This window comes from Euwallacea similis, chromosome 4 (assembly GCF_039881205.1).
Source record: "Euwallacea similis isolate ESF13 chromosome 4, ESF131.1, whole genome shotgun sequence".
In the NCBI taxonomy this organism is placed as follows: domain Eukaryota; kingdom Metazoa; phylum Arthropoda; class Insecta; order Coleoptera; family Curculionidae; genus Euwallacea; species Euwallacea similis.
In genome coordinates, this window is record NC_089612.1 from 1194933 (window position 1) to 1222704 (window position 27772).

The window sequence follows — 27772 nt, forward strand, 5'->3', positions numbered from 1 at the left end:
AGAAACGCCCTTTAAGATGATGTTGATGATGCCTCCTATTACCTTCATTCTTGTCTGTGACTTGGCTACCTATGTCCCAAGATCAGAAATGTCCATCAATTTACGCACAACTTAATCGAATTTCAGGGCGTTATGATTAATTTCAGTTTCCAGTAAATTAATGGTCCTAGAGACGTGTAGTGGAGGTGTCTCTGTGTCGATTGCAATAACGTTCAATGTGTGATAGACTGCAGTTATACATATATGGTGATAACTCTTGTAGTCAGGACAAAGTGTCTATCACCATCTTGTAACATCAGGTTCACGTTGGAGTAGTCGTGTTTCGAATCGGGATCATGCACGCCTACTCGCCATGAATTTCCCGGATTGCGCATTTTCGCTTATCTTGGGCGTGGCATATTCATTCAGGAAAATCAGGTCGATTGTGGACTGGAACGTCGATCACTTTAATGGAACCAAATGGCTTATGGTTTTTGGCCACCATCACCAATTGGTGCAGCTCCTTCATTTGAAAGTCTAGTGCTTTCTTCACAGCTATAAGCCTGATGAGGAACCTATGCGAAAGTGCACGTTTTTATAGCACTGTTTTCTATTGATTGAATACTCAGTTTGAGCATTTTCACCGGCCTCATCATCTGTGGCCATGACTTGCAAGGCACTAGCTCTGAGAGTAGAGTTTTATTGGATCGATACAAGTTCCTCGTCATTAAGATTAATATACAGGGTATTTTATAACTAACCCGACAAATTTGAATCGTACAGTGTGTTCCACGCAAAGCGAGTACCATGGAGGTTATCAAAATGGAAAAGATGTAATTAAATTTTTAAAAAATAATCATTTTTGAGTTTTTTCACATTTTCTAAGATTTGAAATTAAAAACGTATACTGGAGTTGTCAAAATATGAGCAAAAAACTTAAAAACGATTTTCGAAAATTATAAATTATGTTTAATTCCAGCTAAACTTGTTGGGATATTGTTATCGGTTTGTCACGCTGCTGACATGGACGAGCTGCGTTCCCACTCGCTTCTCAGAATTGAACACACAAGCTCGAAACCTTCTGCTAAAACACTTTTGGTGAGCAACTTTTGATGGTTCTCAGTTTTCTAACGCCGAAGCTTGAGCCCTTTCGTAATTTTGATAGAATTTTGTCGAGATCTTTGACTTCCCAGCATTAAAAATTGAAGCCGCGCTTCGGAAGAATTTTGTCGCAGGACCGCACTCACAGGATTGCGGGGTGGACCCGCCCCCGGTCCTGCGTCGTCGTCGTCGTCGTCGGAGCGGCCCCGGTGCGTCGGGATCGCGCCGGCCGGCGGTGGTTCAGTGTCGCTCCGACTGCCGCCTTTGACGCTAATTCTTCGTATCTCGCGCGCGCATTTCGAGCCGCGGATTGTCGTGCCGCCTCATTTGCCGCCCCGTCGCCGCCGCCGCCCTGCCATGGGCCATCGGCCGCCCGCCGCCCTTCTCGGCTAGACCGCCCCAGCATGGCCCTGCTCACCTGGACGCTCATCGCGGTGTTCCTGCTGTGCAGCAGCCACCGGCAGCTGACCCAAGGTGAGTTTTTAACTGCAACCGACCCCCATCTTCCTGCTGCCGCCCCCGGCCGCCGATTTGCCCCAGTTCGGGATGTCTATGCGACGCACGAGGTTTTTAACCCTCGTGCTTTCATTTCCTCAAATATAGAACACTACTCCCTTAAAATAACCTGCAGATATACAACAATTTTTTTAAGGGTAGTTTCACTACCTTCAGAATTATTTATATTCTGCATCCGAATTGATTAGTGGTCATTCAGACACCGATTTCACCCATTCGTAACCCAAACGTAACTTTTAGATCAAATCAGATTGGTTCGTCTTGAAGGAAATTTTAACTTTTGGCAAAAAGGAAAAATCTGAGGGACCTATGAGTATAGAAATTTAACAGGTTTATGAATTTTACTTCAGTTTCAAAAACGATCTTGAGCCGAGTGAAACTGATCGAGGAGGGATGTTGAAAATTCCATCGCGAGGAATTTTGGGAATTCTTTCTATGCGTTTAGCAGCGGATTTCCCTGTTTGATGTTCATTCCAACAGGGTGGCAAGGTATCTCCACAGCTTATTAGGCGTACAAATCTGATTCATAAAAGATAAAAAATCACACCAATTAGGTGATATTAAAAAAAAGGTTTTTTTTTCAACATGGAAAAATTCAAAAAGTGAGGGAACTGAAAATGTCACACTTTATCGGAATTATACGTTAAAATCTCAAAATCTGGAAGAGCATACGCGGGGGCTCTTCCAGGTTCTGTAACGCCTCTCAAATGCTTCTCATCACCAGAAATTCATGCGATTTCCGCCACTTGGAATTGCCTATTTAGTCCTTTATTAGACCAGCAAAACAATACCTGGTTAGATATTTCTGATCCGAGGAATGTTGCAAACTAGTTCTGAAAATTTTGGGTTACTCGCATAGTTTGCATATTGGCAATTGGAAAAAAATTGGCGCCGTTTAAACCGAAATCGAAGTCTTCGAGAGACCAACCGTATGGTCGGTGCTATTGATCTTGTATCGATCAGCACGTGGTGCCGGTAGGTACAATGTTGTGTTGCCACATGTACCTCGACGAAGAGCGATGTTCCAAAAACTTTATTCGAGTTGAAATACGTTAATGGCTTATTAAATAGGTTCATTGTTTTATTCGAATCGTTGCACTTATTTATCGTAAAAATTAGGCCCAGTGTCATGTCAGCACATTCGATTCACAGTGTTTTTGTTACAACTATCAAGTGATGTAAGCTATGGCGGACACACCTATTACATAAAACCTTACTACATCACAAAAAATACGCATTTAACATTAATATTTCTAGTGATTCTAGTACCTCTCTAGTGATTCAATGAAAGAGAAACCTAGTGATGCACATACATATATGTTTCTGTCAAAATATAAAGAGTTTGAAATAAATTATCAAAGATCTGCAAGCGCGAGCTTTGCTACTGAACCTAAACACCTACGCCTATAAGAGACCACACATGTTTCACATGCGTCTTTGAGAATGGAACTTATTAATTTTCTCACATGGTATACGAGGGTAGAACCCTTGGTAGAATCTGTGATTTTCTTAAAGCTCTTTAAACAAAGATCTAAGATGAGTTTTGAGGCTACAAACAGAAATGACGTAAGGAGGCCAGTACCAGTAACCACCCAAAAATCCATGATATGGGGATACCAACCCATCCTTCATGTAGTAGGTCATTTTCTTTAGTTAAGTAATTACCATGAATCTTGAAGCCATTACCAAATATGCATCTGCAGGAAGGAACCATCACTGGTTCTCCATTAGAATGGAACTTATAGGAACATTAAAAATGACCGTCTGCACAGGTTGATTTAGGCTTGAAAATGCTAGCTAGGACGAACACTTCCATTTTTACTTAGAAACTAAGAGTTTTGAGAATAATTCCTTTCAATCAAATTGGCTCAAAATAACGTAATTTCAAGAAAATTACCTCCTTTCCAATATAGTGGAAATACGTGTCGCTCTTTTCATAATTGGGTGTTCATTGCAGTACTACTTCGTTGACATAAAATGGTAGTGTAACCATGAAAAAATAGTCTTACTAGCAGAAATTACTTCCTTTCAGCTGTTTTGTAAAGAGGACAGTGCTGATTTTAGATGTAATAGGAAGCTTTCATTTTTATGGAGAACGTTGTTAAATGGATATACCTTACGTTTATTCATGGTACCACCCTCACATTTGTTAAGTTGTAAAAGTCTTAGTTTTAGTCTCAATACAAAATTTAGTTTTTGAGGGGCTTGTCATTTATATGCCACGTTAACACCCTCACCATTACAAGATTTCCTCGAAAATAGTTCCAGTAACAGAAATTACTCCCTTTATTTTATTTCTAAAGACAGCATTGCTTATTTTGCCCCTAACACAAAATGTTGATTCCTTAAAAAATTCAGATGTTGCTCAAAGAACTTACTTCATTTATGTGTAAGGCACCGTCCTCACACTTACTAAATTTGCTTAAAACTGATTCTGCTAATAGAGCACACCCCTTTTTAGTCGGTTGTGAGGGTAGTAAATTTAATTTTAGTTCCCATACAATATTTTTTTTTTCAAAGGTTTATTTGTTACTGAACCAATATACCTCACTTCTGTGTAGTGGATCATCCTTACGCTTACTAGACTGAGTCGATACTGATTTTTACTAATTGAAATTTGTCACTTTTAAACAAATGTAAAGGAAATAACGCCGATTTTTATCTCAATGAGATATTTTGATTTTTGAAAACGAGTAAGTCATTGCTGCATAGACAACGTTGAGTTACGTGCTTGGTACCATCCTCACACGAACTAGAACTCGAAACTACCTCACACGAAATTGTTTCTTCTGATAGAAAATACTCCTTTTTAATCCATTGTAAAAGAAGTAAATCTGATCAGTACAATATTTAGATTTTTTCAAGAATTTGCCAAACATATCCCAGCTCTGTGCGTGGTACTACCTTCGCAATCGGTAGATCTACTCGAAATTCGATCCTAAATGCAGCAGTGTTGATTATAACTTCAATTGAAAGTGATTTTTTGAAGATTTTCGTCGTCAACTAACGTCATCTGACTTCTTCAGGGTATGTTGTTACAACTTAGCGATCTATTCTTTAAAGGAAGAGAGAAGAAGCTTTATATATATAATAAAGTAAAATAGTCGAATTTTGGCAACATGGTTCCACCATACGCAGCGTGCGTTTCGAATGTGGGCCGGACCGTCTGAAATACGTCTGCAGGAATGATTTATTCGAGTCAGGAAATTTCGTCAGCCGATCTCCTCAGGAATTCGGCTAATTTGCGGCCCGATCATCAATGAGCTGGAATTGACCTCAGGCCATTGTTGCTGAAAAATTCCGATCGTAACATCGAAAATTTCTGCGGCTTTTTAACTCCGCTGATGGTGTCTAGCTTCTTCTTCTCCGGTCAACGAATCGATTCAAATTTTACTGTTACGTGACTGGCGCATTTTTTCTATTCTAAGGCCCTCCATGAACTTCACCTGATGTTAAATTAGGGAGACACGAATGTCCTGGCTGCTTGCAATAGATCGATAGCCACCACCCTTCAAAGGGCTTCCTTTAAAGTGCACCTCAATATACGGAATGTTGTTTTCTGGTGTGAGGGGGCTGCCGCCCTTCGGCTTCACTGACCAAGAACGTAGTTGTTGTTGCCCCGGCAGTATTCTTTTTAAGGGACATCACACTCTAGAGGCGTTGCAAAAATTTTGTATGACGTTAGTTCGTATTTTGTGTAGGTTTGCTATAGAAGAAAAAACTGAGTACGCTCGCAATTTCGGTGTGAATGGCCAGCGCAATTTGGTGAACAATGCTGATCAAGGAAAACATCACGCCACGGTTAATTAACAAACATAATGCTGATGAAATAGATATTGTTTCCTCATTATATTAAATAATTAGAAGACCGAACACCTACTAGCGACACATTCATCATAAGAGCGATTCCCACTCACGTCGGTGAATTCTTCATGGCGACGATTGAAAAAAAATAAAACAATTTGAGACATATTTGGCTGTCGGCCAATGGAAACAAATCGCCGTTTATTAGATCAATTAAGACTTGAAAACCCATTATTGACTGTTCACTGTTAAGCGGTCAGTTTATTTGAGATCAATTTAACTACCTAGAAATCATATCGCCGATAGATCATGTTTATTTTTACACATCCTGTGACGAAATCACTTTTAACTATTAGTCCGATTTGAAATGTAGTTAATGCATAAGATACAGGGTGGAAAAGCGAAGACATGCTAATAGAGTACACGTAAGTGATTCACCGGAGGAAGGAAAGTGGGAAAAGTTGGCTTCAGCTGAACGGGTTGAGCGATCCTACCACGAACGAAGTCCAGGATCATGAATAGTAAACCCTAAAAATCCCTCTCTAATTAAGTGTCTTTCCTGGGAGTAACGGTTCCTCAAATAATTTCCAAGAAATTTTCCTTTCCTTCTTCCTTCTTGATACCGTAATTTTTGTTCAATCATTCCTTCAATAACAAACTGACCGGTATTTTAAAAATAATTTGTTGCTAGTTGTTTATAATTAAAGAGGACAATGAACCTTGAAACTTCACTCACACTGAGTGTCTTTGAAAAGACTGGTCTTCACATTAAAAAATTCGTACGTAAATATACGTTTATTATTTTTTTTAGTTCTCCCAATGCGTTTCATTCAATCACAATGTGAACAACAAAACCTGTTTTATGTCTATTATATGCTCAAGCTATGTTAATTTGAGAGGAAACTAAATATCAAATAGAGGCTCTGTACAGGGAAAGGCAATTTCTCAAATTAATAAGCAAAATTTCAGTTAAGTGCTTATTCGTTCTTCGTTTGCAGCACTTTTGAGTTGATCATGACCTCAATAATGAGCGTTAACCTCCACACTTTCTACGCCAATTTGCGTTAATTAGTCCCTGATATTTTAGATTTTACTTAGATTTAACATATTTTCAGCGAGTGGCAGAACATCAAGAATTTTTGCTTTTCTTATTCCCTGTACATTTTTATGATTTTCATTTATTAGTGGCTTCAATAGTGAAGAAAGAGAGCGTAATAGCGAATATTTTAAATTAATTTGTGTAAATTGTTTTTTTTTTTTCAGGATATTAGGATGTGGTGGCTTGTCAAAAATTTAAACAATTTTTCCTTTTTTTTATTCATTTTTATCATCAGGCGATCATTCAATTGTTGCTTCAAAAGGAATCATAATGGATGTTGTTTTTGCATCAATTTATATGAGTTTAAATTGTAAAAATTTGTATACAATTGCATTTTCTTAAATTTGTACTAACTTTCCTTTTATACGACCGTTTTGTCCCTAAAATTTCTGTCCTTCTCTCCACTGCTCCTTCTCTATAGAGTTACATGGCTTTCAGAAGAAAAATTCCCAGAGAACATTTAAAATTATCAATACCAGAATTTTCGGGAAATATTAATATATGGTTAAAAACTTCACTGCATACAATGTAATTTAGCAACAGTTATTCCAGAATCTAGATTAAGCCTGGAAAAGTGTTATTGAACCAAAAAAAAACTGGGAATTTGACTAGATTCTGTAAAGAAAGTTGATGGACAAAGAAATGGTCTTTCTATAGTAACGGTTTTTCAATATGCGGATTAAAATCTATTTTTTCATTTGATGTTTTAATTCCGTCCATAACTTCTTCCAGACATGCTTTGATGGAACTTTTGCCTAATCTATTTCCATTGCGGCCTGCCTCATTCTGCCTCCTTCTTCCAAAATTTTACCGCGAATAAATTCGCACCAGTGTAACTTTCCAAATTTCCATTCCAACTCCAAAGGCACGGTGTTGATTTTTAAAAATAGCCCACTCGCATTTCTAATTCCGCGCTCTGTCGCTTTAATAGTTACATAAAAAATATCAAACAGCCGTCCTCGTATACAAATGGTTGTCTAGACTTCGTCTCGATCTCAGGCGAGGACTATTTTCGGCCTCTCGGGGGTCACCAAATCAAAATATCACTCTCAACGCACTCTTTCCGATGGCCCCTTAATTGAAACTTGCGTCTCAAAAGCGATCAATTCGTCATTAGCCATTAAAACGTTTACAGTGTCGCCGTGTCATCCATACATTTTTTACATGTAGATGTGACGAGTTTCCGTTCGTCCCGAGCGTCCGTATTGGTTCCGTCACTTTTGATAACGTGGGAATCCACCCGAGCGCAGCCCCAAATACGACGATATCCAAACTCGACCGCGTTTTTCCAAATTAAACAACTTTAATAGATTTTAAAATGTTTTTCAAGAAACAAGATTTATACCTACTTAAAATCTTATTAAGGCTCAACACAACGCGAAAAAGCAAACATTGCGAATAGTGTTTATTGACTCAATCTGTTCTTGAAGTAGGACTGGGAGGTCTAGTTCATTTTCATGCTGGCTTGAACTTCAAACAGCTGCCATTTCCTGTGTCGATTGAGTTCGTACTGGAAACAATGATTTTATATTGTTTTGATAAATTAGTAGCCAGTCAATCGTGTGTGGCAGTAAATCGATGGGAAAAATCGGAGCCTTTGAGAGTGTCATAAGCCCGAGCAAATATTAATTTGCCAGGGAGACCTCGAGCCAAGTGATTTATTAGGTCTGTTCGTTTGACTTATTAAACATTCCTTTAAAATTATCGGCGGCTTCAGCCGCCATCATCTCGCTATCGCTTATTATCAGCAAGCATTGCAAGGCGAGGGAGATTGTCCTTAATTGATGGCAACCCTTCTAGATTGCACCCTCAAAAAATATTATAGCATTTAATAGCATGACACAGAAGATTTCGAGGAATAAAGATCAGCTCACATCGACATCTTAAAGACATACTTCAGCTAATTATGTCTCTCATTTCTCCTTCTCAACTAATTTCTATAAAATTCTCAAGGACTTCTTTCACATTCCAGAAGACTTTTAGGGAGAGATTTTATCGTTTAGATTTCTACATTGCGAGAAACATTGATTTATGGATTTTCCTGATATAAATGGCATTACAGAGTTCATCGCAACGAACCTCCACAAACAAATTCATTACCTGCCTAGTTTTCCGAAGTCTCGTGTCTGCTTTCCATTAGGAAGCCACGAAATGCCAAATAAACCCTCCGGGGTAAATGGTCGCCTAGGGCATTTCAAAGGTTGGAACCGGTCTGGAGCTTATATCATACTTTTAATGGTATAAACATTATAGTTCATCTCTCCTTCATCAGTCAGTACCACCTTTTCAGTCACCAAACTTTCAAGAAAGACTATTAGAGAGTACTTGGCAATGGTCATGGTTATGTTAAGACTGGTTTTAGGCGGTGAAAGTTATTCCAGAGAATTAAAATATGGTCTTTAATCGAAAGAGTTAAGCTCGGGTTAATATTGTATATTGTAACCAGATTAGGAGTTAAAGACCGAAAAAATATTAAAAGGTACCAACACCTCTTTTCAACTAAAATTTTTATGGTTCGGCTTTTCATTGAAATCGATAACTTTTGTTCTATATAACGCGGAAATCTGAACGTTATAAATCTTAAAAATGGCATCTGCAGCACTTCGAAATTTCTAAAAATGCTGAACAAAATGGCCCTGTACCCACATATCACCTCGGTCATGTAAGTTTAAAAAGTTTGTCAAGACGATTCAGTTAACGTTTTATTTGACCTCGATCGTTGTTAGAGATACATAGATATATTAGATCAAATATTGAAAAATATCGAAAAGATAGTTATTTCCTCATTTTCTCCGGAGAAGTTCGATAAATTAGAAGTTTTTCAGGAAGATTTGGATTCAGTAATGGTGCCAGACACGAGCACGAGGAAATTTGTAAATGTGATTTTCAGCTCCTTCTTCCAATATGTTTTCAAGATCTGCAAATAAATGAACAAAACTGTATCTCGGAGAATTGAGGAGAAATTAAACGTTGGTTAGAATCATGTGATATCCTTTTTATAGATTTTTTTGGCATCCAATGTCTATCTATGAAATTTATTGTTTTCTTGTTAATTCCAGTGTTTTTTTTGTTTTCTCCCTTCCACCCACAATTTTTCCACATTCGTACTTTGTTTCTTCATTTGTTTTTTTCTTGTCTTTATCGTTTGCTTCGGCTGTTCTTTTTTCCTCATCGCATATTTATATATTTAGCCGCCATTATTCATCATTTTCTGTCCTTCCATAGGTCAAGTTACTCTGTCCTTTGATTCTTCGCAAAATTCCTCTCCTCCGCTTTTCCTCCTTTTCTATTTACTGGTTTGATCCTATCTTATTTGTTGCTTTGAATCCCACGTTGTCGTGATATTCCTCATTAAAACTTTCTAATTTTCTAATCCCCAATTGATAACGTAATCCTCGCGTTAACAGATCGAAAATTTCCCCCCATCAGGGTGTCTGTTGACCCTTCGAATTCCTTAGATAATGCTAACGCTTTATGTTCCTTCTAGCAATGGAAACTTTATTTACTCCTTGCCTTCCTGCTCCCCATAAAAATCAATTCATTAAAAGCCATCATCCAGATAAGGAGGTCTGGCCATCCGAGGGCTTAGGGTCGCTTTTCCAACCCCCAGAGAGAACGTGACTAAAACTAATAGCGAGGGAGTGAAAATTGCACATTTCTGTTTGCTTAAATGTCCGAGATTAAGGATTATTTATTTATGCTTTTTAGGCTTATGCGATTGGTTAGTTTAATTTGTCAAAATCTCGATAAGGAATTCTTCAACGATCTTCTTCTGCAGTGATCACGGATGATTCAATGATTATAACTTGGTAACGTACTGCGTCTCCGATTTTACTGAAAATTTCACCACCAAAATTAATAAAACCTTCCGTTGCAGCTTTGAAACTAGGACCACTTTAATTAAATTATTCCATCCGAGATAAACTTTTGTGGAATTTCACGCTAACTTTGGAATTAATTCAGGAATGGCAATTTCTCAAGTCTCTCAGGATTTGTTCTGCTCTTAATCGCCTTTTTCAGTGAAAAGCAGCAACCCAGCGTTACAGTGTGATGTAATGGTATCGATCAGGAGGTTTGGGATCAATGCCAGAAATAGCCTTATTACCTAGAAACTTTCCCACATATTTAACCCAGTTTTACAAGTGAAATTTTAATTATTTAAAGCCATTACCGAAATGGAACTTTATAGGCCACGCAAGTCTCGTATTACTATTTGGTAACCATAATGGGTTTGATGAACTAAGCTTGTGGAGGTGGAATTCCCAAAAAAATGGTTATTTTGTTTATTTATTTTCACTGTTTTGAGTCGAACACAGTGTGACTTAATTATGCATCATGTGAAAAGCCATCATCACCTACGGGTAGCCAGGTGTGGTCCAGTAGTGTGCATCTTAAATTTGGAGGACACGGTTTCGTGGCAGCTGCGGTGCCAGACGATTTACGATTTCGGTGAGTTTACACTTCGTGTGCCAAAATATCGACGATTGAGTTCTCAAGGATATTATTATATTCGATGTTGATGATAATCCGTTTCATCTACCGAAATCAATGAAAGAAAAAGGAGATTTAAACATGTATATCTTCCCTACTTCGTAGCTATAAGCATAATCGAAGGGATTATGCATATCCTACTCTAGCAAGCATTAGTTTTCTATATAAGCATAGCAAACAGTGGCGTCGCAAGTTTCAGGCCTGCGCCCGAAGTCTTCATGTTTATTACCCTCATCGTCAGGCGACTGAAAATTTTGGAACAATCCGAGATCAGAATACATGAGAATTTTTTGATGAATTATTGTCCTAAATAACTCTACCACCTTGTGAGCGTGCGCGTTAAATTATATGATCAACAGTGAGATCAACACGAATAGATCCATAGTGCGCAGCAGTTACTGAAAAGTTCGGAATATTGAAAATCAATTGTGGCATTCCCTAATTGCTTAAGTATTTTTATACCCCTTGGCGAAACTGATCACTAGTTTAACAACCAGTGAAACAATAAACCCGGGTCCAGGGTGGCTACGCGGTACTACAGAACTATGATAATTGTAAAAAAATTACATTTTTTAGGTTCTTTGAATATTTCAGCTGTCTTCGTTAATTTTTTTCCCTGCAATTACTTTATTTTCCGTGAAATTTGCAGCTAATCAGCTTAGCAATTAGTGGCGTACCAAGAGTTTGTGTTGTACCAAGGTGTTGACTAATAGTGAAGAACTATGATAATTCGAATATCAAATTTTAAGCTTCCGGAATCATTGCGTGTTTCAATACCATTTGACGAAATTGAAGCTCTTTAGTTACCGCATTATCCGCAAAATTTACGAATCAGTACCTTAGTAAACAGTGGCGTACCGAATCCTGCCCCAGACTGTTGATCGTTTTCTGGAGGAATGCGATAGCTCAAAAATTAAATTCTAAAGGTACTAATCTTGTGAATATTTCAGTGTCCTATTTTGAATTCAAAACCCCATATTCATTTAATTATTCATAAAATTTGCAGATCAATGACTTAATAAACACCGGCGCACTAAGCAAGTATGCAAAATATTCACTTTTAATGCCCGAGCAAAGGTATAATTATATTTAAAACTTTGGAAAAATGCCTGCAAATGGTTTTGCTGAAAAACAGTTCTTGCTAGAAAACAGCATTAAAGGCCCGCATCTTAAATATGTTCAACTACAGTATGAAGATGACAAAAAATTGAAGCTTACGTCAACTTCGACGACATTTCCAAGAATGCATAATTTTCGCTTGTCTAGAGCTTCAAATTCTTTTAACACACCTCCAAGTCAAGATTGCTTGCCACTCTTTCTCGCTCTCCCTTTTCTCCGTTCAGAGAGTACCTACAAATAAAAAATTCTTGAACGTGTCCATCTTGAGATGTTAACTCATTAATATTTCTCAACCATAAACTTGACGAAGATGATGATGAATTCATTGAAATCTAGCCAGGAGCGTGCCATCAACGACAACAGAGTAGAAAAACCGAAATCCAATTAGCTGCGCTGGATATTGGGTGCAACCGGCCACGAAATGGCTTGGACACGGGCCATTTGCACTGCAGCTGTACCGAGATGTTAACGCTGTGATGTCACGCAGTTTTAACTTCGATGAAGTCGCTTTGAATTACATAAGCTGCAACAAATCTCCATGAACTTTCCGAAACAAGCAAAAATGAACAGACATGAAAAGGAGGACATCCAGGGGGCGTAAAGGCGCCGTCCTGGCTGGAAATCGGCTCCCCGACGCTCTCGTAAATTCGGAGACGCCGACGACGCCGATCGGACATTGTCACAGTTACGCGTTACGTCATCGATTCCAGGCGTCATGTCAGCTGATCCCTTGCCTAACACTGATGGCCTTAACTTGCAATTTAACATTAATCCGAATATAGTCAAAGAATTTATTGGAAAATTACATTTTAGAAAACATTTTTCAAATGGCTTGCCTGCCGGAACTGGTAAATGCTGGTCTATTATTCGACCAGAAAACTGGCGCATTAATATCCAGACGCTAGCCGTAGCATAATGCAAAAACAGCCAATTTCCATATCCATTAAAGAATGGTAGGCTATTATGGTTTTATTGAGGGTGTAGGGACTATGTAATTTGAAAGTTTTATGAAGAATGATTTATCACGAATTCCAGAAAATCCTCTAGAGTTACACAGCACCTTTAGAGATTTAATTTACAAACTTTCCTGGAAATTATAATAGGATTTCTCCAGATTTTCCCAAATGTTTTACTTCCAGTTGGCCAGCTTCATACGATCCGTCAGAATCTCCAGATTTTCTAAGAATTATAAGCTATTTTATTTATCATGTTTTTCGCATCGATTATAGGTTTCTAGAGATAACATTTACCTACTCAGTTTCAAAGCACTTGCCGACGTTACTATAGGAATATTAAGAATATAATCCAGATTTTCTGAAATTTGCAAAATTTTTTACATTTTTCCAGTTTTCGCTATTAGTTTCCAGGACCCAACAATTAATAAACTGTTTATATTTCATTATGCATCTTTATATTCATTATGTATGCTTTTATACTTTTTGATACGTCCTAAATTTCCTAGCGATATTAACGAGATTTCTTAAATTTTTCTGCAAATTCCAGTTTCTAAGCGCACATAATCTTTGAACATTACAAGATTCTGGCGGACCTCCCTGGCTGTGTTAACGAGGCTTCTGTAGATTTAATCAGAATTCAAAGAATTTCTTAAACTTTTCGAATTGTACTTTATTTAACAGTTGATGAGGGCTCAAAATCTCAGAACATTTCAAGTTTTTGAGATTTCCTAGGTTTTTTCCAGACTCGAGATATTTCCTACACTTTCTCAGATTTCTTTTTAAATTTCCCCAATTCGATAGTTGTGTTTCCGAAGATCTTATTGAGTTTTTCCAGCTTCGCTGGAAACTCCAGAAATGTTTGACATTTCTTATTAATGGCACAGAGTTTTCTACGATTTTTGACATCCTTCTGCATAATTTTCAGTTATTTTCTTCAAAACGAATTTCAAACCTCCGATATCGTCAAAATATGGATTTTCCGAAACGCCCAAATTCAGCTTTCACAAATTTGTTTGTTTTTCCTGCTTTAGGGACGATGGACTTTTGCTCTTTTCCGTGCGTTCTCTTAACTCACAATCTCCTAATTAGAAATCATGCAAAAATTACTAAACAAATAAACAATAAAACTGCGAGATTACAGCATCAATTTTCATTGCGGGAGCTCGTTAGACCTCCCTTGAGGACATTTGGCATAATATTTACATAGGAAAATTTCCCCACAACCCTCAAGGCTACGCAGACATCTTGACCAATCCAATCTCGACTTTATTGTGCATACCATCAATTTTCTTCAATTTCACTCGACGGGAAAAGAGGAAAATTGCTATGTAAAGGGGGAAAATTACCGACAACCTTGAGATGCTAATTGGGCAGCTTTGGAATTGGTTTATATGACAATCAGGGTTAATGATTTGAAAATTTTTGATTATGATGATGATGATGATGGGGACGATAATGATGATGATGGTGGTAACTCGAAGAAAATTTGCTACGAATGTGAACTTATTTGAACGTTTGTGTGTTTTACATCTCTGGAGATTAGGTGGTTAAAGTCCACGGATTAAAAGTTATAAAACTCCCTTATAATGTTATAAACATATAAATTAGAGGTATTTCGGGAAAATACGATACCATTTAGCACGTTCTTAGAAAATAAACTGTTCATCGATTTACGATATAAATAGCTTTCCGAAAGTTTAGACAGCTTGGCGGCTGGATTTCGGCATAGTTACAGAGGTTGTTCGTCATAATAATGCTCTTGTCCAGACAGTATGGGGTCACTAAATCCCCAATTTCATTGATTTATTTGTCTATTTCCTTGGAAAGTTATATTTCTCGTGTACACAAGAGTATATGCATTCTTAGAATTGTTTGACTTATTTGCTATATAACATTCCTCACCAAGTTCTCAACAGGCAGGTATCCAAATAAACCATTAAAAATATGTTTTTTGGTTACTACACCGATTAAAGTACTGTAAACATTCAATGAAATTAATTCTATGCATTATAAACAAATGTTGCCTAAAACCTAATTAATCAGGCCTGAGTTAGGTTTCTGTACGTTGCCAGATTTGTTAAAAAAATTCAAGCGAGCCGAATTTCTTCGGAAAAGGAAATTCATTCAATTGTTCAATTTTTTTGATAAAGTTTTTCGTGTAAACATGGCAACAACGGCAATTTTCCCATCAGACCATATGAAATCGTATTAATAACTTATTTTGAATGTCTCTATTTTTAAGTGAGATCTAAATTTGCCAGCCTTTATTATAAGCCTCGCTCACTATATGAAATGGTTATGTGATTTATACCTCTCATCTCTTTGATCTTCGTGTGCGAAATAAGCCAGAGGGACTTAAATTTACATTGGCCTTGATTTTAGAGATATGCAGAGCTGCAAATCTAGACACTATCAAGAGACATTCCTAGAATTTATTGCATGTCAAAGTCTTTGACCTCAGGCACTTTCTCCTCTTGTATACACAATTATTCCTGTTTCGTAACTCCTCATGACTTTTACAGCATTTCCGATGAAAGTCGTAAAGATTTCTAGGAAAACTTCACCTATAAAGAGCAAAAAAATGAGGATTGGATCGTAAAAGGAAATAATTCCATTCTTGAGCCCCGAAACAAGTAGGCCATCGAGCATAGAGATGTGAGCTTTAGAGCTTTGAGTCGATATTGATTTCGCCATCTTAAGGCGGTCGGGTCGTCATTGATTGCACCCCTTTGTGATTTTAGGCTGAATTTCATTTTCCTGGAAACAAACACGTCGGTTTGAAAATAGCTTCTTCTGCACACTGCAATAATAATGTTGCAACAATGCATTTTGGCAACATGCAATGTAGGTCAATAGCATTGCCATCTAATCAAGATAGACAAGATTGATGACCAGCCAGATACACGAACGCGACCGAATAGTAGTTGTTTCCATGTAGTGTTTAGTTTCAGTTTGGGTAACGATTTTTCCATTCCACCTGAGAGTCGGCCTGGTCGGGATATCGATCTGGCACTGGGCCAGTTCGAAACATAAACATTTCAGATTAGTTGTTAATAAACCAGTTCGCATGGAGTGCTGTCACAATCGTAATGTTCCTGCAATGTTGCCGCAAGAGCCTCTTTAAATTCACTCAGTATCAGGGTTCTGGATGAAGCAATTAAGAAATCTGGAAAGGAATTAATTTGGAACGTTTGAGCGCTCACCGTTCAAGGTACCTCCAGGGCCTCAATTCGGCTTTGGTGGGAGGCAAAAAACTGGATTCGAATACTTTCTGCGATAGAGTTGCCACGTTTAGGCTATAGAGCAAATGAGCCAAAGGCAAACTGGACATTGCTTGAATGGTCGTGGAGGCGAAAGAAGAAAATATTTTATTTTAGAGGCCGATGTTGAGCTCCAACGAGTACCAGGATTCTCTCCCCATTTCCCTGCGAATTTGGAAAATACAATAAAAGAAATTTTCAAAATGAATTTTGAAAAAATGTCCCTGGTTTAGTTTTGAATGGTTTTCTCTTCTTTTGGGTTTATTTAATTCAGTTCGCTTAAATTGTCGGGGTTTCCGAAATGCGAGCTCTCAAAAACAACTAAAAAATATGCCGTTTTGGACATTTTGTGAGCAGTTTATTTTGATACTCCTATTTACCCTGGGACGCAAATACCCTTAAGAGTTACCCATATGTTTGTGGACTTACGACTTCTTCAAAATGAAAGCACAGAACGCTTATGCGACATTAAATTTCGAGAACTTGCGGAAGGGCGAAATCCCCAGGGAAAGCGGCTAAGCTCAGAGATATCAACTGCGAAATTTAATAATAAGGGGGATGGAATCGGAATTTATTTAAGGAATAATTAATTGTGCTACTGAAATTAATTTCACGGAACTGGTTATTTTGTTTTGTTTCAGTTAACGGCCTGGAGTCAATTTCGGGGTTTCCGGGACCTCCGGGATCAGACATGGATTTGCTAGCTTCCGTAGGACTTACAAAAAACGGATCGCGGCCAGGAATTTCGTTGGTTCCTGGCTACCTCACGGGAAAACCTGCCTTCTTGTTAGAAGGTAAGACCACACAAATTGTTTGTATAAAAATGCCACACTTTTTTTATTCTCTTCAAATATAAAAGCTCTAGGCCAGACGGTCTAATTGGATGATTACAATTTCCCCGTTTAATTTTCCCTAATGGTTCGTAGAACGTGTTAAAAAGGGAACTATAAAAGTTGCCCTTTCAAAGTTCCACGTCGCTAGGGAGGGCAATGATGTTTACCTTAATTCAATATTATCCACGTCATCCACCATTAGCCTCCGAAGAATGGGATGGAAAGTTTGTTTGCTTATTAGAGAATCTTGCAACTTGGACAAACCTCTGCATAGCGCATAAATCTAATCACCGGCGGAATATTGTAAATATCTTAAGGGTAATAACAGAGACAATTGAAAACCATTTATCACCCTAGCAATTTCACGACATTGTAATGCTGCAGTTCTTATCGCCATGAATAATTTATGGCCGTGTATCCCGACTATTCCCGAAGGAATTTATGGAGCAAATTCGACCAGGGACGGAGAGTGGTTCCTTAGAGGGGTGAACAAGCGTGTGTTAAGCTCAACAACAACTCGACAGCTAATACAATCATAAAGAATTAGACCAGGTCCGGAAGCCACCATTATATCGGAGTAAAAGGTTGCTTTTCCCATAATTCTCAAGAAAAGAATGAACAGTTTGTGGTCTAGATAGGAAGTTTTCCCATTAGTTTTATTTGTTACGTTCTTGACTTTTCTCAAACTCTCAATGGTTTTCCAATTCCATTCAGGCAGCTATTCGCTTTTTCCTGGAAGGAATCCAACGAAAAAGTCATGTTTTAATCTTTCGTCTTGCCTTTTAAGGGCAGATTCCCGTGAGAATGTGAATATGAGTGGTCAATGTCCCCAAAGATTTGGAAGCTCCGGGTCTATTTTTTAAAGACAAGTTTTTTCAAGTTAACACTTGTCCAAGTTTTTCGTTTTGCGTCTGAACTGGTTCAATGACGGATTGCGGGATTGTTCCATCAGAGAACGTCATTCACGAATTTCTGCTTCGTAAACTGCCCATGGCTGCTACCTAGAGGTAATTCTTCAGGTTACTCAGTAGACTAGAATCATCGGAATTTTTTAACGTTTTTAAAGACAGATTTTGAAGCTTTTCCAGGGGAACTCTTCACTGACAATTTTTTTTCCGAAAATTTCACGTTTCTCGTATCTATCTATCCTTATTTTCAATAAGAAAAGTTCTACCATCTAAACTGCTTTTTTATCTGTAAATGGCACACTCTGGGATTGTTCCATAGGACAACCTCGTGGACAAGTTAGTTCTTTGAAAACTGCCTTCGCCAAGCATCTAGGGGTAATTCTTCAGGACGAAACTCATTCTTATCTCGAACTAGACAAGTTATTATTTTTTCATGAAAGTTCCTCGTTTCCATTATTCAGGAGTAATTCTGCAACTTGAACTTCGGCGTTACCCGAGAGTTGAAAAGTTCAGATTTCTATCCGTCAAAAAGAATTGCTTATTATCCTTCTTGTAATTACCTCCTCACTCCTGAGGTTCAAAACGAACACGGATGTTTTCGATAATTTAAAAAGAAACTATTCCCAATTTTTTATTTCTTTTGCCAGGCAGCAAGCCAGGTATTAGACAAGACCTCATGTTACCATCAGACGCTTTTCGAGAAGCTGCAGCCCTTTTGCAGCGAGGTTCCGAGTTCACAATCGGTGCCTGGTTACGACAAGAAATCGGCAACGTCGGTACCATTTTCAGCGTCGCCAAAGGGCCTGATAGATTTTTAGAGGTCAGTACAGCGATCACCATCTGAGGGATCTTCATAATGGAATTTTTGGGGCTTTAGGTGCAGTCGAGCGGTCGCAGGAACGAAATCCGGCTACACTATACATCTCTGGAGACAAAACGGCAACACATGGAACCTTTTTCTTATCGCCTGGCGGATAACACGTGGCACCACTTGGCCGTGTCCGTCAGTGGTTCTCAGGTGGAAGTTCTGGTGGACTGTCGTCCTGTGTACAAAAGGGTTCTCCGGCCTGGACAGCCCGATCGAAACGTCACTGATGATCACCAGATTTGGGTTGGTCAGAGATTGAATCATTTCTTTTTTAGGGTAAGGTACTATTTTGCATACCTACAAGTCTTATTCAGAAATTAAAACTGTCTGCGGCGGAAACTATCATGTAACAGCTCAGGCCAAAATTTCAATTTGCATGTGGTCACGAAACCCGATCTATCACGAACGTTTAAGGAATTTTGCAATTTCTTATTTAGCCGTTCATAATTGGAAAATGTATGATACGCATTTATTCCTCATTATTTTAACCTCCTTCGTCATTTCAGTAATGTTTCAAGCTGCTGTAAAATAAAGAGCAGTATTTAACAAAAGGTCACTACAGGTAATGAATATATAATTTTCATAATCTAAGGATATGAACATTCGTGACGGACATAAACAGGGTAAATATCGTGAATTTTTCATGGAGTTTCTGTGTATTTAATGATATTAGAGCCTTGAGCAATTACTAGTTCCGGTGTTTTTTTCCGAAAATAAATAATAAAATAGAGGTCTTTTACAGCACACTATAAATTTTTTATTTGTTTTTAGGGTATTTTACAAGATGTGAGATTAATAGAAGGCTCCCATGGAGTCTTGGCTGTGTGTCCACAATTGGACGTGACGTGTCCGACATGCGGACAGTTTCTCAGTTTCCAGACTACTGTACAGGATCTACAACGTAAATTGCTCGAGCTTTCGCAAAGGGTAGGTACGTTTCTTTTTTCTTTTTTATCTGATGCGAAAGTCGTTACTAATTGGTGTCAATCATGATTATTTGCCTAAGAAAATCCAGTGATCCAAAAAAGGGCACTTAATTGTGGTTAAAATTATTAACGTGAGCAATTGAAGTATTCCAGTTTTGTCTCAATATATGCCCATAAAAAATACATCACGGTAAAAGGTCACTTTGTCATTACTTTGTCCATTTTAGTTATTTTTTTCTCAACTCATTAATTAAAAGAGTTTTCAGTAGTCTTCTAGAGACAGGTTTAATGTATTATAACAAATCATAGATAACAAAAAAACTTTCTTATTCTTCTTCATCCTTTACCAGATCCTTTATTGCCCCCATTCTGGATATTTAACTTTCCAGAGTTTCTTATTTTCAACTCTTCATCATCAATAGCTACCATCAAATTTCCATACAGACATTGGCATGAAGGAAAATACCTCACAGAGAATTATTGTCGCAAAGTCGAAAGCTTTCGTGAAATTCGCAAGTCACAATGAAGTTTCTTTGTTTTCTACATTTTCTTCGAATTTTTAATATAAATTTTTGATTATCTGGATATCTCTTTTCTCTGAAGATATCTTCAATATTTCTGAGTTATTTGATATCTCTATTTCAAAGTGGTCGAATTCAACGGTAAATCATCCAGACCTGCCCTGCACGATTTTATTTTCTAGTTAGCACACGCAGAGATGAGACTAACCAGGGTTGAAGACTGCGACTGCCAAAAGTCTTGCAGATCAAACGACACAATTCATGCAGATGGATCTACATGGCAAACTGGGTGTGAGGAATGCTCCTGCAAGGTAAATTAATTGGAATCAAAAATATTGAGACATTCCTAATATTCGTCCACCTAAAACTTCTTCATTTAGGGAGGGAGCATTTCGTGCAAACCAGTACCTTGCAAGTCAACAGACTGCAAACACCCAGTGCTTCAAGAAGGGGAGTGTTGTCCCAAATGCCTAAGTAAGTACAAACAACCCTAATTTTAAAAATTCACCCCTAAGTGAAGGTTAAACATTCCCAGAACAATGCTACTTCAATGGCGTAATGTACGATCACAACGATACAGTTACGGTGGAAAAGTGCAAAGATTGCACGTGTGTGGATGGGTCCATGGACTGCAAAGTGGATGATCCGAAAGACTGTCCGAAGCTCAACTGCGCTCTAGATCAACAGATCCAGGTTTCTGGACATTGCTGTCCTGTTTGTACCGGTGAGTTTATGAGAAGATGCCATCCATTAATCAATATTATGCATAACAGGATTAATTTTTCTTTAATCATTAATCATAATACGAAGTTTGTAAAGCGGCTGTTTAGGGATAAACGCCCATTAATAATAAACCCCCACAACTTTTTTACTAACCTTTTTGCCCGTCACGTATATTCTCTCTTTTTATTAATCATTTATTTATATTAATAGAAATGTCAAGGGTTGAGTCCTATACTGGCACATACATCATCCATGGAAATTAACCTTCATGGTGCTTTACTAACTTGTTTCCATCTTTCTCTACTAACCCACTAAACAGGTGTCGACTATTGTGCCAAGGGTCATTTCTGCCATGCTAACGCAACCTGCCGCAACTTGCAAACGACATTTGCTTGTCAATGTGATCAAGGCTTTAGGGGAGATGGGAGAATGTGTGTCGGTAATAATCAAAGTTTCCTTCTTCAGATTTTAATTGCCCTTTTTTCAAACGGATTTCACAAGTTTTAGTGTCAGAATTTGCTCCAAAAATAAGAGACAGGAAAAAAATCGAGAGTTTCGTCACTCAAGCTTTTAGAGTCACATCGTATTTTAAGATCATCAACTATGCAACTTTGCTCTAGGTAATTAAACACGAATATAGGTTCTTTTTCGACCTTTCACAATACATCAAATTAATAGCCGGGTTCCTTTTAAAATTTTTAAGTTTTGGTCATTTTTTGACGTCCAGGTTGGCTCTATTTTTGTGGACACCCTATAGAAACTATTAGGCAATGCTTGGCAGCATACTAAAGTATGGACCTTCTACAGTATTGTGACAAAAAATAGTTACAAAATACCTTTCCGTTTGTTAATAACTTGCAATTCTGCAGACATCTGCATCTGCCATTTTCAACATTCAGTTGCATATATCTCGAAAACTATTAATCCTAAGAAAGCCAACACATTAATAAACTTGTATTAAAATTGAACTTAAAACCCAAAAATGCAGTAATATACAGGATGTTCCATTGCAAACAAGTAAGCAAGCATCGACTTCCCGTACAACCGGAAGTGTGATGTCATTGAAGATATTTTAAATAAGGTCGCCCCATGGCTCTTGCCAAACCACTAAACCTTCGTAACTTTACTATTCATAGTTTTCCCGAAACATCTAATAGCGGTTTCGGGTGGGATATATCCTGTATATGGAGGAAAATTACTTATTTCAGCCTGAAATTCTCCATTCAGGCCAACGAAGATTTCGAGTTACTAAAGCCGAATTATATTGAGGTGTTGAATTATAAACTTGAGAATTTTGTTGGTCAGTTTAGTTACATTTATCAATAAAATATTATACAAGCTTTAGGTTAGTGAGACATAATACGGTGATTCCGAGCATTCGAGCAATTCGAGACTCTCACTATCTAATCAATCCTAGTTCCATTTTCTCAGCCACAGTGGTACCTAATTACACACTAAGACTTGAGATCTCCTTACTAAAAAATAGAAAACTACATTAGTTGGTGCTCGCACAGATATTGACGAGTGCCAGCAAGAAGGAGGTCGTGAAGGCCATCATTGTCACTCCAACACTCGCTGCGTGAACAGCCAAGGCTCATATGACTGTGAATGTCTAGATGGTTATGTGCGCATCGATAGATTTAATTGCGCAGAACTCGACGAGTGCTCCACAGGTGCGCATAACTGCGATCTTAACGCTGATTGCGTCAACACCGAGGGAAGCTATAAGTGTCAATGCAAAGTGGGATATGAGGGAGACGGATATGAATGCACTCGTGAGTTATAAGTTTTTTAAAAGCTTTTATGGTTTTATTGAGAAACTTTTAGCTATATGCGAGCCAGGGTGCCTCAACGGAGGTGTGTGCACAAAACCTGGACAATGTAAGTGTCCAGGAGGGTACACGGGAAGTTCCTGTGAACGAGATTTGGACGAGTGCTCGACAAACGCCCATCGATGCACAAATTCTTCAATTTGCATAAATATGGTAGGATGGTACTACTGCAAATGCAAACCGGGTTATGAAGGGCCTCAAATCAACACCAATCTCGGGACTTCGTGTATAGGTAGGATCTTCCGTAATAGTCCGTTATTTGCACCTTTTCGAATGTGATTTTTTCCAGATATCAACGAATGTGAGAGAAACAACCACACCTGTCACCAAACTGCCAAATGCCGAAACATCGATGGAGGTTTCGAGTGCACTTGCCCCAGGGAATCTGTGAATTGCAAATATAGTTGCATATTCGAGAATAGGGAAATTGCTCATGGTATCACTGTGCAGTCCAAGGAGGACCCCTGCAAGAGCTGCACCTGCCAGAAGGGGGTGATCACATGCCAGGAACCGGTTTGTGACTGCCGCAACTCCAGTTCTGATCCCTGTTGCCCTCAATGCAACGATCTGTACTCTTGTACTCACCAGGAATTATCATCTGTGAGGTTTATGCATGGGGAAATGTAAGTTTGCGATGATAAGCTCATTGTGCGTGGTGATTTCCATAGAGAACTTGGATATTCAGTCTTTGTCTATAGTAATCTGCTGCCATCCACTTCTTGGTCCTTTGATAATTGATTATTATCCAGCGACTTTGATCGTAACCTCAAGTTTTCATCTTTCTCCAGTTGGTCTTACCAATGCCAAACGTGCGAGTGCCTCCATGGAGAAGTGGATTGCTTCGACCTGAAGTGTCCGCCCTTGATCTGCTCCAACCCCGTGCATTCCCCAGGAGATTGTTGTCCCCATTGCGTGGACGGATGCTCCCTAATCAGCAATCCTTCAACTGCAGGTCACAATTGCACCTTCCGCAACGTCCTGTACCCCTCCGGTACCGAATTTGTAGACCCGCACGACCCCTGCGTGACTTGCGGCTGCAAGGTAAGTCATTCCCTTTCAGGAACCTACTCCAGACTATTTGTTAGTCTAGTTACTGATAATGTGAGTGCAAAGCGACCTTAAGGTAATAGTTCGTGAAAGAGCGCTGCAAATGTTCTGTTAAAGTTACAGCTGTGTGGATAGATATTGCTTTAAGTGAACTTTAACAAAACTAACTTTTTGGCTTGGTTGCGTTTGACGGAGCCCATAGATTGCCTTGATGTTGCTCATTAACCTGATTCATAGTCGTGAAAGACCCTGTGGTGCTTCTCAATACCTAGTGATGTTGAGATAGATTATCAGGAGACGTAGGCCATAACCCCCATTATCGTCTCGAGTCGCTAGCAGCCGAGCTTGCTAACTAATCGCTAGGCTAGCAGACTAACAATTAACACTAAGTTCCCTTGCAGGTGCCGTTCTGCGCAGAACTGGTGAGCAATACCGCGTGTTGTGTGCATCGGTAATCACATCACTCTAATACACACTAAAGACATTACACACCTCTAGTAGTGCCTGATTTAATTCTCTATAAAACTCGGCCTTTGATGAGGATGAAGAAGCTCTTATACCGGTTTTTATGCTTGTCTTGTAGTCCCTATTAATCAAATCTTACACTTTCTAACATAAATACACAGTAAGCAGCTTTTCGTTCCTATACGGGGAAGTCCTATGCCTACATTAATCGAATTGTGTGAGCGCATGTTACCTTCAGTTATTTCACGCTCCTAATGTCGTTAAATTAAATTTAAATGGAAAATGTCGTTAAAATGATTGCAAATTTGATTGCATTTTTAATGCTTGCCAGTCTTGCACGTTTCCAAACTAACGTCATGAAGCGTGAAAATTCCAAGAAAATGAGTATCATTGAACTGATCGGAATTTTTAATGCTAAATATCGTTAAAATCTTTGCGAGTTTGATAGGAAGTTATCGGACAAAATCTAGCCTTGAAATATCGACATTTGGAAGAAAACTGACATTACCCATACACCTTTTTAAACTCAAATTTTCATAGAAATGCTACAAAATTGAAAACAAAATATCGGCAGTTTTGCAGATTCAAAGCGAGATATACCAAATCAATATAGCATAAAACCTTTTTAATAATTTTAATTTGGGGAGAAACTGGTGTCATAAAACTTTAAAGTTACGAGGCAACTTATCGTTGAATTATTTGCAATTTTGCGCTATTGGGAAATTCCTGCAGGTTTCATGCGAATATATCGTGTTAAACCTAGATCACTAGATATCGTGTAAAAATATTTTAAATTTGAGAAAAACTAGCCCTATAAATCTTGAGAATTTCAAAGAAAAATATCACTGAAATGTCTGTAAATTTTAAGGCAAAAAATCATTGGAATGCCAGTTTCAAGGCAAGACATGGCACCTATTTCAGTTTTGAAATTTTTTATAAAATTTTCAAAATTTGTAAATTTTCGAAAAAGTGTTCTTAAAATCTGAGCTTTGTTTCTAGAAATGACAGGCTGTTTACACCAAAACTAATCAAATAAAGCATCTGCTACTTCAAAGCCTCCGAAGCTCTTAACCAAATACACAAGACCCAATCACACTCTGAATGAAAATTATTATTGACAGCACTCCTATAGATGTGTATTGCTACTATACTCAGCATGCCCTAGCAACAGTAGAATTTGGTTGCCTTTTTGCCAATTTGTTTTTTTTTCTCGAAAGTACCTAGATGTATGATTGTGAGTTCGGTACGATCTACTATCGAGGACTGCATAAGTGAACTATGAAGCACTTAAATTGAGCACTTTTGTCAATATCTGACGGTTTTTTGATGCACTTAGAATCTTGTCACGCACAACTTACGGGCGCAGCAAAGGAATCGCTGTAACGTATTTTTTTTCTGCAGGACGGACGTTTATGCTGTAATGTTAATTACCGTTGCGACGATTTTACCCCACGGGGCTTCGATGGAGTGCCTGCCTCAGATGGGGACCTTCCTGAACCATTCGGCACTGCGATTGTACCAGCTCGTAGTTCACTCGGTTACGGCATTGGTACAAGTCGCGTGCGCAGCCCAAGGGACACTCGTAGCAATCTCATTTCTGCAACACCTCAAGTCGTACCTGCGACTGGGGTACCACCACGTCCTCTTCTTGGACATGCTATCACTAATAGTGCCGATAAGTATAGTGATTCGCGCAAGTCGGGCGGACTTCCTGGTGGGGAGAATAGTGCCGGAACTCAGAAAGCTAGTGACAAGGGGCAGCGTCAGTTCGATCAAATGCCTCCCCCAGGGGGCTGAAGTTTGTCCCAGAGTGACCAAGGGGAAAACGCTGTTGGGGGTTTTGTAGCAGGAAGTGGTACTATTGGTCAATTTCGACGGTTGTTGTTGTTAGGGAAAAAAGGCTGAAACGAGTATTATAACCTTAAGGATTTCGGTGTAAGATGTTTGAAGTCGACTCATGGGCGCTCCTTTGCATTTCAATTCTATTAAGATTTAAAGTATGTAATGTGCTTTTAGGTATACTTATAGGTTTGGAAATTTCAATTATTTATAAGCTAAGTGTCATACAACGATTTTTTACTATTGCCTACATAGTCGAAGTTAATACAGCTGAGCAAACGATTTTAGTTCCTAGACTACAACAGAATTTTCTTACTTGATACATATTATGGTTCTTTAGGTGTTTAAATCAACCCGATAATAATAATGTAGGAAATTGTATTTATCCGATAAGGCTGCGCTGTAAAAATATAATTTTTTATAAAGGATATTGTTCGGGTGTTAATCAATTTGTATAGAATTAGGCAATTATGTATTATAGAAAATGTCAATCTAGGCTTAAGGTTTTTAACGGTTTTCATGACAATAGGTCTCCGTAGTGCTTAAACTGCAAAATACGTCTAAATATTGTTATATAGTTGAATTCTAAGGCAAGGCTAGATTTGAGATATATCGAGAATTTTAGGTAAAAGAGAGGTTGAGAAATATTGTATTAGGGCATTGCATTACTGGGAATAAATATCTACGTATTGAGGCCTATTTAAACATTAATCTTCACCATCAGCGAATTTTAAGTAATTAACCAGCTTAAAATCGGAGCCTTTGTAAGAAGAATCATAACTTATGACACTGAACACATAGATTCATGACGTTATTAACTGACTAAATTGCTGTGGTTTTTAATTGCTCGGATGATGCTTAAACTCAAAATCGAAGTCTTCATTGGCATGCTAATTTTTCTAAATATTTTAAAAGATGGAAATAAATCTCCCTTAAATTTCCAATACCTTCGGAAACGCCATTTAAATTCAGTAATAAAGTTCAGTCTTCAAGATTTTTAAGTCATCAATATTTTGTAAGTGTTATCTTTTCTGAAGTTTTCCCCATCTAAATACAATGCCCTAACCCTTTCCTATCACTAAAAGAACCAATCATCGATGCTGGAAACTGATTTCAAATAATAAACCATTTACCTAATAGCCTTTTACCTGAACAAATACTAATCTTAAAAGTATACAATTACTATAAACATTAAAAGACAATAATAAAGTAATATTAAACTAATTAAATTTTGTGCAGAAATACGTGGCCTATTTGGTTCAGTTTTAGTGAACCACTCTGTATTTTAAATTTTAAACCAATAATTTAGGGCTTGATGTAAATAGATGTAACGCCTTTTAGACGGATATTATTAGCTTAGACTGTTGAAAATTATTTATGAAGTAATTGTCAGGTTTGAGTGAATGCAACTCAAAGTTGACTCTGTTCGCATTGGTAGGTGCATATTCATGTTTTTGTATAACTAATATCTAAATAAATAATGTG

The 27772-nt window shown here is 38.1% G+C and overlaps 1 protein-coding gene across 6 annotated transcripts; it reads left to right on the plus strand.

Annotated features, from left to right (window-relative positions):
• The first annotated feature begins 1333 nt into the window (after positions 1 to 1333).
• Positions 1334 to 27427, plus strand: LOC136408101 (protein kinase C-binding protein NELL2-like). Of its 6 annotated transcripts, none has more exons than XM_066388905.1 (15): positions 1334 to 1554; positions 16967 to 17119; positions 18714 to 18886; positions 18944 to 19210; positions 19706 to 19865; positions 20568 to 20692; positions 20762 to 20855; positions 20917 to 21105; positions 21424 to 21543; positions 22619 to 22879; positions 22932 to 23168; positions 23226 to 23559; positions 23725 to 23977; positions 24385 to 24434; positions 25850 to 27427. In XM_066388905.1, the coding sequence occupies exons 1-15, from the start codon at positions 1485 to 1487 to the stop codon at positions 26292 to 26294; spliced, it is 2931 nt and encodes a 976-aa protein (XP_066245002.1). In that variant the 5' UTR covers positions 1334 to 1484; the 3' UTR covers positions 26295 to 27427. The 6 variants fall into 6 exon arrangements, with proteins under 6 accessions (XP_066245002.1, XP_066245001.1, XP_066245003.1 ...); XM_066388904.1 differs by having other exon boundaries at positions 19706 to 19861; positions 20564 to 20692; XM_066388906.1 differs by having other exon boundaries at positions 19706 to 19861; positions 20564 to 20692; positions 24385 to 24405.
• The last annotated feature ends 345 nt before the right edge of the window (positions 27428 to 27772 follow it).

Bases quoted from the DNA above. Each gene is read 5' to 3' on its own strand.
- LOC136408101 (XM_066388905.1), top strand. From the start codon at position 1,485: ATGGCCCTGCTCACCTGGACGCTCATCGCGGTGTTCCTGCTGTGCAGC. The intron at 20,856-20,916 runs GTAAGTACAAAC...AAACATTCCCAG, and splicing joins GTGTTGTCCCAAATGCCTAA to AACAATGCTACTTCAATGGC. The intron at 22,880-22,931 runs GTGAGTTATAAG...AGAAACTTTTAG, and splicing joins AGACGGATATGAATGCACTC to CTATATGCGAGCCAGGGTGC.